The sequence below is a fragment of the Taudactylus pleione genome, unplaced genomic scaffold (assembly GCF_031769625.1).
Source record: "Taudactylus pleione unplaced genomic scaffold, aTauple2 ptg000503l, whole genome shotgun sequence".
Taxonomy (NCBI): Eukaryota; Metazoa; Chordata; class Amphibia; order Anura; family Myobatrachidae; genus Taudactylus; species Taudactylus pleione.
In genome coordinates this window covers 315,336-331,698 of record NW_028284905.1, presented here as the reverse complement: position 1 = coordinate 331,698, position 16,363 = coordinate 315,336, and the positions used below count along the sequence as shown (strand labels likewise).

At 45.5% G+C, this 16,363-nt stretch overlaps 1 protein-coding gene across 1 annotated transcript in view; it reads right to left on the bottom strand.

The window, feature by feature from the left end:
• The window catches only part of LOC148501759 (carboxypeptidase O-like), a 38,288-nt gene extending 22,882 nt beyond the window's left edge, over window positions 1-15,406 (bottom strand). Inside the window, exons 1-3 of the mRNA XM_088450015.1 lie at window positions 15,387-15,406; window positions 2,903-3,017; window positions 1,162-1,263 (exon numbers count right to left, since the gene is read on the bottom strand). Of these exons, the coding sequence (XP_088306141.1) occupies window positions 1,162-1,263; window positions 2,903-3,017; window positions 15,387-15,391 (222 nt within the window). The 5' untranslated portion in view covers window positions 15,392-15,406. The remainder of the gene's footprint in view (window positions 1-1,161; window positions 1,264-2,902; window positions 3,018-15,386) is intronic.
• Between the last annotated feature and the right edge of the window lie 957 nt (window positions 15,407-16,363).

Here is a 16,363-nt window from a genome sequence, read left to right as displayed (position 1 = left end):
AATTGCTGGGAAAATGGCTGCTGCGCCATGTCATTGGTGAACTGTGCATGCGCAGTAGACTCTTACTGCACATGGACCCCCTCCTCTCTTAATTTGCCCCTGGCTTTAGCGCATGCACAAGACTCGAGCGCAAAACTTTCGTGCATTCAACTTTGCATCGGCCTCTTTATCCTTTACAGAAACGTATATTTTGCGATGCCCGCTGATATCATGGGAGTTGTGATCCCGCACACAGTTGCTGTGCAAAAAAAATGTGCGAATGTGGCAATGCCGCGGAATGTATTTAGACGCCCACACGCGGCTTCACAAATCCAAGCATCTGCGCACAAAGACGCAGCACCGGTCACAGATCATTCCAAAACCGGACGTCCGATCACTATGATCGCTCAGATTGTCCGTGGGAAGCGAGCGCCATTTTCACTGTGTACGGTATTGCAGATGCACCCCAAAGATGGTCGTGACACAACTTTAATCTTTGCCGACATTCCCTGTTACCGCCCAGAAACGCTCCCTGATTGTCAATCACACAGCGAGTAAATAGTCGCTGCAAGTGACTACGGTAATGTACAGTACCTTGATACGCGCAGCGCGACTCAGAACCATTTGCAGATTGACGATTATTGTTCAACTGCATTAACATGGGTAAAGCGCAGGCATGCCTACCCCCCCCTATTTGTCCGGGAGCCTCAGGAATATAGGGAGTCGCTCCCGTCCCCCCCGGAAAGGGAGGCAAGCCTCCCGGCACCCCGGACTTCTAATAGAAACCCCCGCAGTGCCGGGGGAAGGGGGCCATGATGTGATTTGCGCTGAATCGCGTCACTGTGGCCCTGTCCCCTGCTTCACAATGCCTATCATAGCGGCATTGTGAAGAGAGGGCGGGGTCACGATGACGCAATTGTGAGGTCATGACCTGGCCCCGCCCCCTAATACAGAGTCATTGTCTGGCTACACCCCCCGCTGTATGCAGGAAGGAGGGAAGGAGGATGCTGAATGTCGGCAAGTTTGGTAAAGCGTACATCATCGAATCAGGTGCTGAGTTTAGTAAAGTATCTGACATTTCAAACTTATAACAAATTTGTCTTTCTGGACGAATATTTTTAAAATAAAAGCACCGAACCTAATGCAGTAACATAAAGACCATAATGCATAAATAAAACTTACTTTGAAATAGTAAATTGGTCTTAATTCATAGGTTGGACCAAGGTAATGTAATGTGACAAGATCTTTATATGTGTCTTTGATTTGATCGATCCATTTGTATATCTGTAAAATACAAAAACAAAAAAAATTATGTATTTATTTATGTAATAATATCATTAGTTTCAATGGAAAGGTAATACAGGAATAGGAGGAGGTGCTGACTTGTTTGGACATGTCTACAGATGTGTCCTTATGCATCTAGCGTTTCTGTGATATGATATAGGGCGCGAGACGCATAGTGCGATTGAGATGCTGCTCCACAGATAGTTGTTTCCAGACTTTTGCACTGTAGCACCTTTTTCCCACTGCTTAGTGTATTTTTGGAATCACAGTTGCACACAATCAGGGTTGTAGATTACCGACATCTTAGAATTGTCCTTTTCTCGCAATCGTGGCACAATAACTTTGTGTAATCATATTGTGGCACAGCTATTGCACCCAAATCCACTAGTGGTGTACAGAGGAGGGGGCCCGTGTGCAGTCTCTCTCATGAGCCCCCTTCTCGCAGTCCAGCGGCTGCGCGTCCACGCCGCACATATAGACTCTGGGCCTGCGCTCGCAAGCGGGTCTATGGCCGGGCAGAGAGCATGTGCGGCGTGTGCGCGAGCCCCAGAGCGAGCGAGAAATCACTCGCTCCGGCGCTCGCATCCAAAAGGGGCGGCTGTCGATGTCGATCGACAGCTCGCCCCGTTTGGAAGGCGGGTCAGGGGGGGGGGTGGCTGGCCAAACGGAGGCATTTCCGAAGGAACGCCTGCCATTTGGGGGCGGCCCTACTGACATCACTAGTGATGGCAGTAGTGAGCTTCCAGCTCTATTAGAGCCGGAAGCTTACGACGAACGAGAACCTACCGCAAGGGTCTCATCGCAAGCCCAATGGTGACGTCCATTACCTGGCTGCCCACTAAAGCTGTGGGTTGTCACCCACAGCTTAGCGAGTGGCCAGGAGGCCGACCAAAAAAACAGAAGAGGCCGTCCTGATTCAGAGCGAGCGCTCTGAAAGAGCATCCGGCTCTGAATCAGGGCCTCTGGGCACTAGAGTGTGCCCAGAGTCTATAGCGCATGCGGCAGCCATTTTCAAGCCGTTTTTACAGCGCAGACACAGGCACCGAACTGCGGAGAGGTAAGTGTACTATGGGTGCAGGGTGTGCGGTGCATCTGTGCAGGAAGGGGGCTGCACCATCTTCCACAGGAAAGTCGCAGAGATGACACTTAGCTGATGGTGCTGGAAAGTGCTGCCTCCTACATAGCTACAGAGTATCCCATAAATGGTGGATTGGGTTCAGATCCGGTAACGTACAGCATAAGGACATGACTTACAGTATGAATAACATCACCGTCATGCTCATTAAACTGTTGGCTGACTACATGTACTCTGTAGTGAGGGCATTTTGGAAGTCATGACATCTTTTTAGTGAAGAAATACTGAAACATGGGGTGAAGAGCTGCTACTGTATATTTTTACGTATCAAGTTCCCCGCACCTCTTAGGTTATAAACTCATTTGTCTAGGGCCATGTTTACCTTCTGATTCATAGGATTATATGTCATTTGGTTTATGATACATATGTCAGTGCTTTATAAATAAAGCGTAATAAAAATGTCCTGTTTTTCACCCGGCCCCTGAGTAACTTCACCTTGTTCTTTATAAAGTCTGCCTTGAAAGTGTATTACTTATAGCAGAGCCCCCCCCCCCCACTCATCACCTCATCCATCGGGTGGTACTTTGTGTAATCAAATGAAGCCAACGACTTCTTCTGACTTCCTCCTTCATTGGCAGGATTTTCATCTATCACTCTTTGCACATCGTTTATCAGGACCCTGGATAGGGACATAGAAAATAAAACACAATGAAAATAAACCATTACATAGAAGATTTATCTTACACTTTATCGGTGTCCTGTTAGTACATAGACGTTGTACCAATGGACATGTAGTTAGCAATGATGCCGGGGGAAGAAATGTGGACATGTACAGCAACTTACCGGCTATAGCTGTGACACCACGGGGTATATTTACTATCGGTGTTGACGGGATTTGCAAACTGATGTGGGTCGCCGTAGATTGACAGACGGTTATACTATATGTTCAAAATATAACAGTCCCTAATCTGCCATCAATCCCCATTGATTTCATACCCCCTTCCCTGATGCAAACCCCACGTGATTTTAAGGGACTCTCCTGATCCCTAGGATCTGACTGAAGACTGTGAGAAAGCCCAATGCTAAGCGTAGACCCAGCCATGCTAAATTCAATATGGGGGGACTTCTTAGCACAGGACAGCTAACTTCAATATGGGGGGACTTTTTAGCATAGGACTGCTAACTTCAATATGGGGGGGACTTCTTAGCACAGGACAGCTAACTTCAATATGGGGGGGCTTCTTAGCTCAGGACAGCTAAATTCAATATGGGGGGGACTTCTTAGCACAGGACAGCTAACTTCAATATGGGGGGACTTCTTAGCATAGGACTGCTAACTTCAATATGGGGGGACTTCTTTGCATAGGACAGCTGACTTCAATATGGGGGGACTTCTTAGCATAGGACTGCTAACTTCAGTATGGGGGGACTTCTTTGCATAGGACTGCTAACTTCAATATGGGGGGACTTCTTAGCATAGGACAGCTAACTTCAATATGGGGGAGTTCTTTGTATAGGACTGCTAACTTCAATATGGGGGGACTTCTTAGCATAGGACTGCTAACTTCAGTATGGGGGGACTTCTTTGCATAGGACTGCTAACTTCAATATGGGGGGACTTCTTAGCATAGGACAGCTAACTTCAATATGGGGGGACTTCTTTGCATAGGACTGCTAACTTCAATATGGGGGGACTTCTTAGCATAGGACTGCTAACTTCAATATGGGGGGACTTCTTTGCATAGGACTGCTAACTTCAATATGGGGGGACTTCTTAGCATAGGACTGCTAACTTCAATATGGGGGGACTTCTTAGCATAGGACTGCTAACTTCAATATGGGGGACTTCTTAGCATAGGACAGCTAACTTCAATCTGGGGGGACTTCTTAACATAGGACTGCTAACTTCAATATGGGGGGACTTCTTAGCATAGGACTGCTAACTTCAATATGGGGGGACTTCTTAGCATGGGACTGCTAACTTCAATATGGGGGGACTTCTTAGCATAGGACTGCTAACTTCAATATGGGGGGACTTCTTAGCATAGGACTGCTAACTTCAATATGGGGGGACTTCTTAGCATAGGACTGCTAACTTCAATATGGGGGGACTTCTTAGCATGGGACAGCTGACTTCAATATGGGGGAACTTCTTAGCATAGGACTGCTACAGTAACTTCAATATGGGGGGACTTCTTAGCATAGGACTGCTACAGTAACTTCAATATGGGGGGACTTCTTAGCATAAGACTGCTACAGTAACTTCAATATGGGGGGACTTCTTTGGGTCCAGTTGATGTTTTAAATTCAAGGGACAGATGTACTAAGCTCTGGAAAGTGATAAAGTGCAGAGAGATAAACGACCAACCACTCAGCTCCCAACTGTCATGTCACAGGCTGTGTTTGAAAAATGACAGTTGGGAGATGATTGGTTGGTCATTTATCACTCTCCACTTTATCACTTTACAGAGCTTCATACATCCGTCTGCCCCCAACGGAGGTAAGTATGGAATAAAACATGGCTCTTGATGAAGGATGTGGGGGTGTTTTTATTTATTAAGGTTTTTAAAAAAATAAAAATATTTAACTGTATTCTGTGCTTTTATTTGCATTTTTCCCAGGGGCACTACAGGTCTAGCAGTCCCGGATGCCAGGGCATGCTGGGACTTGTGGTTCTCCAAGTGCTGGCATGACCTGGCAGTCATTTTTGCCACTCAGTCATGCTGGTACCTGTAGTGTACCACTGACGAAATGTGTTCAATCCTTGAAGTGTTGGTTGAACCTTAATGTTATTGGCACTAGAGCTGGGTATGTCACGAAGGGGATTCCATACCTGGTGCCAAATGAACTAGGGGTGGTTGGAATCATGGGTAAAAATTGGGAGGAGGAATAATTTGTTGTGTATTTTTCAGCCAATGGGCCTGATTCAGAAATGAACGCAACTGCAAATAGCACGCAGATCAAGCAAATATTTGCCATTGCGTATGCATTACAGTGCGCGAAGGCAGCAGTGTGTTCACTGTTCGTTCACGCAGACCACGGAGGCCCTTTACAGATTGATTGACAGGAAGTGATTGTTTGGGGGTGTTGACAGGGGGTGGTTAGCGGAATGCAGGCGTGCCTGCCCATTAGAACGCCGTTACGTGGGCGTGCATAAATTAGCCACTACAATTGCATACACAGCTCTGCGTGGCAGAAGAGCTCCCTGGCCTGCGGCAGGTCTGAAAGGGTAAAATGGCCGCCGATGAACTTCAATAGTACCGATGTTTAGCGTAGTTGTACGCAGCTGAGAAGGCAGTAGTGGGTGTCTTTATGCTCAGGTGATCTTTCCTAACATATTTTTGCAACTGCATTGAGTACGTAGACGCAGTTGCGGTCGCATTAGCATCCGTCTCTGAATCAGGCCCAATATTCTTTTAAGCAACTATTCACCTTTCTATTACAGTACTATACTAAGTCTATTGGGTTGTACATGCCTTCTTATTTCTTTTCTGTGCTTTTTAGCTTTTTATATATCATCGGGCAGAATTGTTTCTTGTTTATTGCAGATAGCACAGATACAGAGCTGAGAGTCATATCCTGAGATTCAATATATGATAATACAGACTGAATCCATGAAAGGAGAGGAAGACACCGGGCCTGATTCAGCACGGAGCACAAGTGCCATTACGCATGCAGTTGGACGCATATGCATCACAATGCGGGTGCGTGAAGGTCTCACTGCAATCGGACTGCGATCGCAGTGACTACGCAGACCCATCGCAGAGTGATTGACAGGAAGTGACCATTTGTGGGTGGTGATGGGGGGGTGGTCGGCCAAAAAGCAGGTGTGTCAGTGCGTTTGAGCGCCGTTACAGGGGGTGTGGGATAAGAGACAGACAGTCATTAGTTAGACAATGTCTAGATAGACACCAGATGTTAGACAGTCGATAGTTAGACAGGGACAAAAGTTAGATACAAACAAAAGTCAGACACACTAAAGTTAGATATGTAAAAATTTCAACAGGTAAAAAAGATCGACAGGGTCAAAAGTTCGACATGAAAATGGTCGACAAAAAATGGTCGACACTTATATTTTTTTGTTTTTAGCTCTAATCTTCACCCTAATCCTGCCCTTGGTGCCTAACCCTAACCGTCTGGGTAAGTGCCTAAACCTAACCCTAAAAAACAAACAAAACAATGTGTCGATCTTTTTCATGTCGAACTTTTATCCTTGTCTAACTATTAACTGTCTAACATCTGCTGTCTATCTAGACGTTGTCTAACTAATTACTGTCTATCTGTAGTCAGGAACCCATTACAGTGGTGTGCATAAATTAGCCACTGCGATGGTATACGCAGCTTGAGTGGTATACGCACTGCGTGTGACAAGCCTAGCAATTTCTAAGTAGGGACCTTGTGGACCTGTGCGTGATGCTACGATCGTACTCGATGTTACCAATGGTGACGCTATTTTGCTAAGTATAACGGATGTGTGTAAGGTAAGATGGGCGTCCTTATGTTATGTCACGGCCAGGGTATTTCAGCATGGCGCTAGGCGGGTGTTACCTGTGAGGTCGTTGTGGCGCGGGCTGTCTGGTGGCGGAGCTGGTGTCTGGCGGGGGGCTTTGGCTGCGCGCGTCGTGGTGCGGCCCTGTTGTCACTCTGCGCTGGTGAGGCCTGGCGGCGTCTCCGTTCCGTTTGGCATGGGCGCCGCCATCTTGCCTTCTGGCCATGTGATGCGGCTGGCCAATCCTGGTGAGTCACATGTTCCCTCCGGCCAGTAACAGCACGGCATGGGGTATTTAGGAAGGGTCGGTGCCTTCCTTCTTTGCCAGTGCAACGTGTATCTCAGCCTAGCTGAGAGGGAGTTCTCTGTGCTTATCCTGTTCCTGTGTATTCGCTGTCTGCCAGTCTGCCTGTCAGCTCCTAGCTCCCACTGGACTACCCCGCTTCCTCCATCACCCTTGCCCATACCTGAGTGCCTGAGCCTGCTGACATCCTGCGCTTCAGTTCACTATCTGCAAACCTGGTTGATTATTTTCAGTTTCACTACCTGCACACCTCTAATTGTTTCTACCTGGACATTAACCCTTTTGCTCCCACCACAGAACTTTTGTGCACATTTATATTTTCCTGGACTTTTATTTTCAAATCTGCTTCTGTGATCACTCCTGCTACCACCCCGGGTCCACAAGCAACCCAGAACATAACAGTTTGCACTGGCCCCATGGAGCCGGCCACGGATCAGGAGTCAGGAGTGGATTTGTTCAGGTGCATTTCTGGTCGTTTAGAAAATCTGGAAAACATGCAGCATCAGATGGCTAATTTTCTGCAAGAGATGTCCAAGCGACAGGATAGTTTGCAAACTTCCTTTTCTACCCCTGGAGTACCAGCATCTACATCCGCATCAGCGTCTGGGAATACAGGAGGCAGATCATCTCCCCGCTTACATCTTCCTTTACCAAATAAATTTGACGGCAATCCTAAACTCTGCCGAGGATTCCTAAATCAGTGTGACATACATTTTACCCTGCAGCCTGACAACTTTCTAACTGCAAGAACTAAAGTGGCTTATATAGTCTCTCTGTTATCCGGCCAGGCCTTGGAATGGGCTTCCCCACTCTGGGAGCGCTCAGATCCGCTGCTCCTGGATAATTAGGCTTTGTGTCATCCTTCAGGAGGATTTTCGATGAACCTGGGCATACTGTATCAGCATCATCAAACATCATGACACTGAGACAAGGGGTCCGTCCTGTCAATCAATATGCCATGCAATTTCAAGTTTTAGCATCAGAGCTCAAATGGAATGAGGAAGCCCTCACCTCGACCTTCTGGCATGGGTTGTCAGACCAACTAAAGGATGATCTAGTCACTCGAGAGGTTCCTACTAATCTGAACGACATGATTTCATTGTGTATCAAAGTTGACCTACGCTTCAGGGAACATCAGGCTGAAAAAAACAGAACTGACCGGCAAAGGTCATTTACCCCCTCCATTTCTATCCGTCCCATTCCTTCCCCTACTGAAGAGGAGCCTATGCAGGTGAATCATACACATCTCTCTAAAGAAGAACGTCAGAGAAGAATGCAAAAGAACCTCTGTCTGTACTGCGGAGAGTCTGGTCACCTGCTGATCTCCTGCCCCGTAAACCGGGAAATGCCAAATCCTAACTGACCCTGGAGACATCAAGTTAGGAGTTATGAACCAGTCTCCAAAAATTAAAGATTTCACGATTACCCTAGCCTTGGATCTTAAACCCAAACCTGTCTTTGCTACTGCTCTACTCGAATCGGGAGCAGCCGGAAATTTCATAACGTCTAGTTTCATAGATAAATTTCAGATTCCTTGTTTGTCTCTCAACCATGCCATCTCTCTGACCTCTATAGACGGACGCCCTCTAACTAACGGGATAGTCACCAAAGAGACTCAACCAGTATTGGTCCGAATTGGGGCACTTCATTCTGAGTCCTTAAAATTCCTGGGGATATCAGAGGCCTCTCAAGAAATTGTTCTTGGTCTACCCTGGTTATGTCAACATAATCCCAGGATTGATTGGAGTTCTATGCAGATTCTGTCATGGGGTATGGACTGTCAGAAATCCTGTCTTCCAAAAATTCGACCTGTGAGAAAGACCGTTCCATTAGTTTCTTCTGCCATTCCCAAGGAATATCAGATGTTCGCCGACATTTTCTCTGAACAGGCAAATATCTTACCCCCTCATAGGGAATGTGACTGTCCAATTGAATTGATACCTGATAAGATGCCACCTCATGGTCGTACCTATCCGCTGTCCTTGCCTGAGACTCAAGCCATGACCGAATACATCCGGGACAACCTGGCAAAGGGGTTAATTCGCCCCTCTACTTCACCTGCCGGAGCTGGGTTTTTCTTCGTTGGCAAGAAGGACGGTGGTCTAAGACCATGTATCGATTATCGAGGCCTTAATGACATTACTGTAAAGAATAGATACCCTCTTCCCTGATTACTGAGTTGTTTGATAGGGTAAAGGGCTCTGTCATTTTTTCGAAATTAGATCTAAGAGGGGCTTACAACCTCATTCGTATCCGAGCTGGCGATGAATGGAAGACCGCTTTTAATACCAGAGATGGACATTTTGAGTATTTAGTAATGCCTTTTGGATTGTGTAACGCCCCTGCTGTCTTTCAAAGTTTCGTTAATGAGATTTTCTGGGATCTGTTATATGTTTCGGTTGTTGTCTATCTGGATGACATACTGATTTTTTCACCCTCTGTGGCTAAACATCAAGAACATGTTAAAGAAGTTTTGACCCATTTGCAGAAAACCACCTTTACTGCAAACTGGAGAAGTGCATCTTTGGAGTGCCCAGTGTACCTTTTCTCGGCTATGTAATATCTGGCTCCAGTTTAGAAATGGACCCCAAGAAGGTACAGGCAATTCTGGATTGGACCCGACCTCAGACACTGAAGGCCATCCAGAGATTGTTGGGCTTCGCAAATTATTATAGACGCTTCATTAAGGGATTTTCTACACTGCTGGCTCCCATTACAGCCTTGACCCACAAAGGTGCTAATCCTGCCCAATGGTCACCTGAGGCAGAGTCTGCCTTTCATCTTCTAAAACAGGCCTTTATCTCAGCACCAGTTCTTTGACAACCCGATCTGGACAGGCCTTTTTTGTTGGTAGTAGACGCATCATCTGAAGCTGTGGGAGCAGTCTTGTCTCAACGTTATGAGGACAACCGAGTCCATCCGTGTGGGTTCTTTTCTAAAAAATTCTCTCCTGCCGAAAGGAACTATGCCATAGGTGAGCAAGAACTACTAGCTGTAAAGTTGGCGTTAAAGGAATGGAGATATTTGCTAGAAGGCGCCAAGTTTCCATTTACAGTATTTACGGACCATAGAAAACTCCTATTTCTCAAAAACCTCCAATGTGTGAGTCCTCGTTTGGCCCGCTGGGCAATATTCTTTGCCAGGTTTCAGTTCACCCTGACCTTCCGGTCTGGAGCACTTAATCAGAAGGCTGATGCCCTATCGAGACCTCTCCTCTGTGATGATCAATCTGAAAATCAAAGCAATACCCCTGTCTTGGAATCAACAGTTTTCGCCGCATTACAACTTCAGCCTCCTACGGGAGAATCATTTGTGGCCCCAGAATTAAGGAAGCAGCTTCTCACCTGGGCACATTCCTCTCGCTTCGCAGGGCACTCAGGCACTCGGAAGACCTTGGAGTTCCTGAAAAGACACTATTGGTGGCCTTCTATGAAGGCAGATATAATGGAGTTTATCTCTTCCTGCTCCTCCTGTGCCCAGCATAAATCATCACGACAAGCTCCAGCTGGGGAATTGCTTCCATTACCTACTCCATCACGTCCATGGACGCATCTCTCCATGGATTTCATCACAGACCTGCCAGTCTCTCAAGGTTTCAACACTATCTGGGTTGTAATAGACCGATTTTCTAAGATGGTCCACTATATACCGTTGAAGTTACCTTCTGCCCCTGACCTGGCAGAGTTATTTGTCCAACACATATTTCGTCTACATGGCCTTCCTACTGAAATTGTCTCTGACCATGGTGTGCAGTTTACTGCAAAATTCTGGAGGGCTTTGTGTTCTGTTCTTCAAGTGAAGTTAAACTTTTCCACGGCCTACCATCCGCAAAGCGGCTCCACCGAGAGAGTTAATCAAGATCTAGAGACTTTCTTAAGAATTTTTGTGTCATCTTCCCAGGACAATTGGGCTGCCTTGCTGCCGTGGGCTGAGTTTGCACATAAAGCTTCCTACCACTCGTCAACTAACCAAACGCCATTTCAGGTTGTATATGGCCTTCATCCTCGTGTTCCCGAATTCCGAAGCCTGCCTGTTTTCGATGTTCCGGCCGTGGAGGACACGGTGCGGAATTTTGCTGCCATCTGGACTCAAGTACGGTTTGATTTGTTGAAGGCATCCTCTCGCTATAAGACCCAGGCCGATAAGAAGCGTAGAATAGTTCCACGCATGCAAGTAGGAAACCAGGTCTGGTTGTCTACTCGGAACCTTCGTCTAAGAGTTCCGTCTTTGAAATTCGCACTCCGCTTCATCGGTCCCTTCACCATAACAGAATTAATCCAGTGGCCTACCGTTTACAGTTACCCCCATACCTAAAAGAACCCAATTCCTTCCATGTTTCCTTATTAAAGCCCCTAGTCCTGAATAAGTTCCATAATGCTCTACCTGCTTCTCCTCGAGTCCAGACAGAGAGAGGAGTTGAGTTTGAAGTCGCCCAGATCTTGGACCCTCGTCTGCGCAGAGGTCATCTTCAGTATTTGTTGGACTGGAAAGGTTACGATCCAGAGGAACGTTGCAGGACCGATGCTCGTGATGTCCACGCTCCCACGCTCATCAGGAGATTCCATTCTGCCCATCCGGAGAAGCCTGGTGAGTGTCCTGAGGCCACACCAGAAGGGGGGGGTACTGTCACGGCCAGGGTATTTCAGCATGGCGCTAGGCGGGTGTTACCTGTGAGGTCGTTGTGGCGCGGGCTGTCTGGTGGCGGAGCTGGTGTCTGGCGGGGGGCATTGGCTGCGTGCATTGTTGTGCGGCCCTGTTGTCACTCTGCGCTGGTGAGGCCTGGCGGCGTCTCCGTTCCATTTGGCATGGGCGCCGCCATCTTGCCTTCTGGCCATGTGATGAGGCTGGCCAATCCTGGTGAGTCACATGTTCCCTCCGGCCAGTAACAGCACGGCATGGGGTATTTAGTGCGTTCCTTCTTTGCCAGTGCAACGTGTATCTCAGCCTAGCTGAGAGGGAGTTCTCTGTGCTTTCCTGTTCCTGTGAATTCGCTGTCTGCCAGTCTGCCTGTCAGCTCCTAGTTCCCACTGGACTACCCCGCTACCTCCATCACCCTTGCCCATACCTGAGTGCCTGAGCCTGCTGACATCCTGCGCTTCAGTTCACTATCTGCAAACCTGGCTTGATTATTTTCAGTTTCACTACCTGCACACCTGGACAGCTCTAATTGTTTCTACCTGGACATTAACCCTTTTGCTCCCACCACAGAACTCTTGTGCACATTTATATTTTCCTGGACTTTTATTTACTGCCACATTATATGTCTACTCAAGCACTTATTAAAAATCCTAGTTTTATTTTCAAATCTGCTTCTGTGATCGCTCCTGCTACCACCCCGGGTCCACAAGCAACCCAGAACATCACATGTTAGGCTGCGAAGGCTTAGTGATCGCAGATATTAGCATATTTTCGCAGTAAGACTGTGTACTGATAACACAGGAATATGTGGTTGTACATATTCCTCAGCAATTCACAAATCTATGCCTGCTTATGTTCCTTTATTTTCCCTTATATTGTAATGTAGAATATATAGAAATGTTAGGATGAGACTCAGTATTAGTATAGTTGTGTGAGGTGCAGCTGTGTCTCATTTGTTGAATGGTCTCAGGCCTGGAGAGAAATGAGGCCTACCCTTTTCCTCTCCAAAGTAAGTAGATGGGTTCCTGTTGCATCAGTCATTTTGTTTAATTCTTGATCTAAAAGTATATTATATAATGTATTAAAAAGTATATACAGATTAGTGTTTATTTCTATGTAGCTGTGATTAGCTGCGGTGATATGGATAAGTTACAACTGATGAGGCAGCCATGTTTTTTAATGGTTCAAGCAATAGAAATGTCAATTTCTTAGCGTGTGCAAAACAGCAGACAACAAGTCTCAAGCTTTATAAATAAAAGAGAGCTAATAAAGATAGCCTTGGCCCACATGAAGCAAGAATTAGCAGCTACAGGGGAACAGAACAAGAAGATAACATATTATATTTTGGTTAAGACATATAACCAAGTAGTGCCTAGCACGTACGAATATTAAAACAATTAATATTCCCCCTTTGGGTTAACTAGAAGTATAGTATAAAGATCATGAGAGAAAGAGGGAGGGAGACAGTCGGAGGACAAGGGAGAGAGGGAGCACATTGAGGGTCTGAAGGGGGTGCTGGGCGCGGTTGCCGTGCGGCATGTATGAAACTGGCTGACTGGTATGGCTGGCACAAATTTATTTTACAAATATTTCTACTGCTGTTAAAATAACTTAAGTATTATGGGTTTTTTTGTTGTAACTCTGCACTAGCAAAATACATGTATGAGACTGCTGTTTAAAAGTAAAAGCATTGTCATTTATTTTAGAATCTGTATTTGTGTGAATTATTTCATTATCCTTTATAACAAGTGAGGTTTGATAAGTAACATATAAAAACAAGATTATAGCGCTGTAAATAGATGTATTACCTTATTATTTAATAATTAAAAAACATAAACATTGAATTCAATCGATAAATAATTCAATCAATAAAAATTGTCATCCAATCCACCATAAGTCTATAGTCCATGAGTGCTCCGGACCACATAAAAGTCCCATAAATTTGTGCTCAAATGCTGTGTTTTCCAAGCCAGATAATTACCAAGTCCAATGTCCATATATGATTGAGGGGTCCTAATTAGCAGTGTTGACAAACTTCCGCATATATCTGGTCCCCAGGTCAAAGGTATAGCGATGAGCCGGTACAGCAGATGCAGCACGTTTCTGGGATCCTCCAACTGGCACTCTTTGGTTAAATTAGGTGGTGGAGACTGGCACAACCACTTCCTGATGCGTTTTGCTGTGATAGACCCACAGCTTTATCAAAGGATCTATCACAGCAAAATGCATCAGGGAGTGGTTGTGCCAGTCTCCACCACCTAATTTAACCAAAGAGTGCCAGTTAGGAGCTGAGTGGTTGGTCATTTATCTCTCTGCACTTTATCACTTTCCAGAGCTTAGTACATCTGCCCCTTGAATTTAAAACCACAACTGGACCCAAAGAAGTCCCCCCATATTGAAGTTAGCAGTCCCATTCTAAGAAGTCCCCCCATATTGAAGTTAGCAGTCCCATTCTAAGAAGTCCCCCCATATTGAAGTTAGCAGTCCTATGCTGAGATATATGCGGAAGTTTGTCAACACTGCTAATTAGGACCCCTCAATCATATATGGACATTGGACTTGGTAATTATCTGGCTTGGAAAACACAGCATTTGAGCACAAATTTATGGGACTTTTAGGTGGTCCGGAGCACTCATGGACTAGAGACTTATGGTGGATTGGATGACAGTTTTTATTGATTGAATTATTTATCGATTGAATTCAATGTTTATGTTTTTTAATTATTAAATAATAAGGTAATACATCTACTTACAGCGCTGTAATCTTGTTTTTATATGTTTCTTTAAGTTGAGGTCTGACTAACCTCTTTATACAGCTGCTGTTATTATACGGAATATTGTCTGTTAGCACTCCTTCAGTATCTACTGTGGTTGTTGTTGTTTTAGGTTTGATAAGTAAACCTAGAACTCACCGCGTTTTCAGTACGTAATCGCAGATGCGAATACAATAGCGATGAATCAGGCCCACAGTACAAAAATATTTTGACAGTAAAGCTTCAGGAGAGTCTCCACCAAGGGTCTGATGATTCAGAGACGAATGCTAATACGATCGCAGCTGCATTTGCGTACGCAATGCTGCTGCGAAAATATGCTAATGTCTGCAAAGATCACCCGAGCATAAAGACGCCCCCTGCTGCCTTCTTACCTGCGTACATATCGGTAACATCGACGCCCATCAGTGGCCATCTTGCCCTTGCGGCAGGTCTAACCAGCCGTAGACTAGGCAGCTCTCCTCACACGCAGAGGGCTCATGCAGTGGCTAATTTATACACGCCCACAAAATGGCGTTCAAACGCACAGACAAGCCTGCGTTTTACCACCCCCAAAACTTGACAACCTGGCAATCACTGTGCAATGTATTCCTATGTGCATCTGTAATTGCAATGCCACCACTGCGGCACACGCCACGCGAGTTATATGCATGCGCAATGGCAAGCAATCGCTCGATCCGTGAAAATCGCATTAGCGTTCATTTCTGAATCAGCCCCGAAGTCACAAGGTGATACCAAAGTAGAAAACCCATTTAAGCTCAGTGCTCATGAAGGTGTTAAATGGTTTCTGTATGGTAACCTGTTCTATCAGTTACAGTATTTGGCATAGGCTATTCCATAGACTTACTTCATTGGAATATCTTTTTGAAGAAGTTTTTGTTTCAATTCCGGCAAAAGGTAAGATGGCACATGTACATGCACTTCTCTGCCAGGGGAGATGTCCTCTAACATGCTTGGCTTCCATAGATCAAGCTGCAATGTAGAATTACGTTATGTATTACAGTTAGCATAATGTAATTGTAAAAATGTTTTCCTATCTACTGTGAGATAATTATTATTCTATTATACTGGTGCATTGCAAAATGTTGCTGTTTTCTATGGCAACAAATCAGGTCTTCTCCTTCGATTCCTCAGCTGTGTAGGAAAGGGACATGAATGCGATTACTAAGGGTTTCATTAGCTTTTACTGTACACAAGTTTTCCTAAATATTCCCTAGAGTATGTTGTCACTCATAAAAATACATTCAAGAAAGGGAAATGCATATGGGGTTACCCGGAAACACCCCATCCCTTGCCTGACCAGGTCAGCAGCTCAAATCATAACCACAAGTGGTATATAATATGATTTTACTAAAGCTGCAGCCACAGCGTCCAGTATACATGACAGAACTGAGCTACTGCACATGCCCAATAGCAGCAGCTTTTCCTACCAAGTCTGCTGTGAGTGTGGGTCTGAGCAGTCAATCATTGCATCAGAACAGAGAGCAGCTGCCAGCAAGAAGAAACAGGCATCTTACCATAAGGTGGGATAATATGTGCTTAGAAAGCTACTGATTGTAATATATATATATATATACACACACACACACACATACACACATATATATATATTTATTACTGCTGTATATAGCAGGCTAATATGATCGCTGGCCCTATATAAGTCATATGTATTGTATGCACTGTGCTTTGCAGGAGGCAGACTATAGCTTGTTATGTTCTAATTAAATGGTCTGATAATGTTCTTGGTTCAATTGTGAGAAGCAGAGGAGGTGTGACCAGTACTGTGAGGGTGTGGCTAGCACCATGTGAGGGTGTGACCAGTGC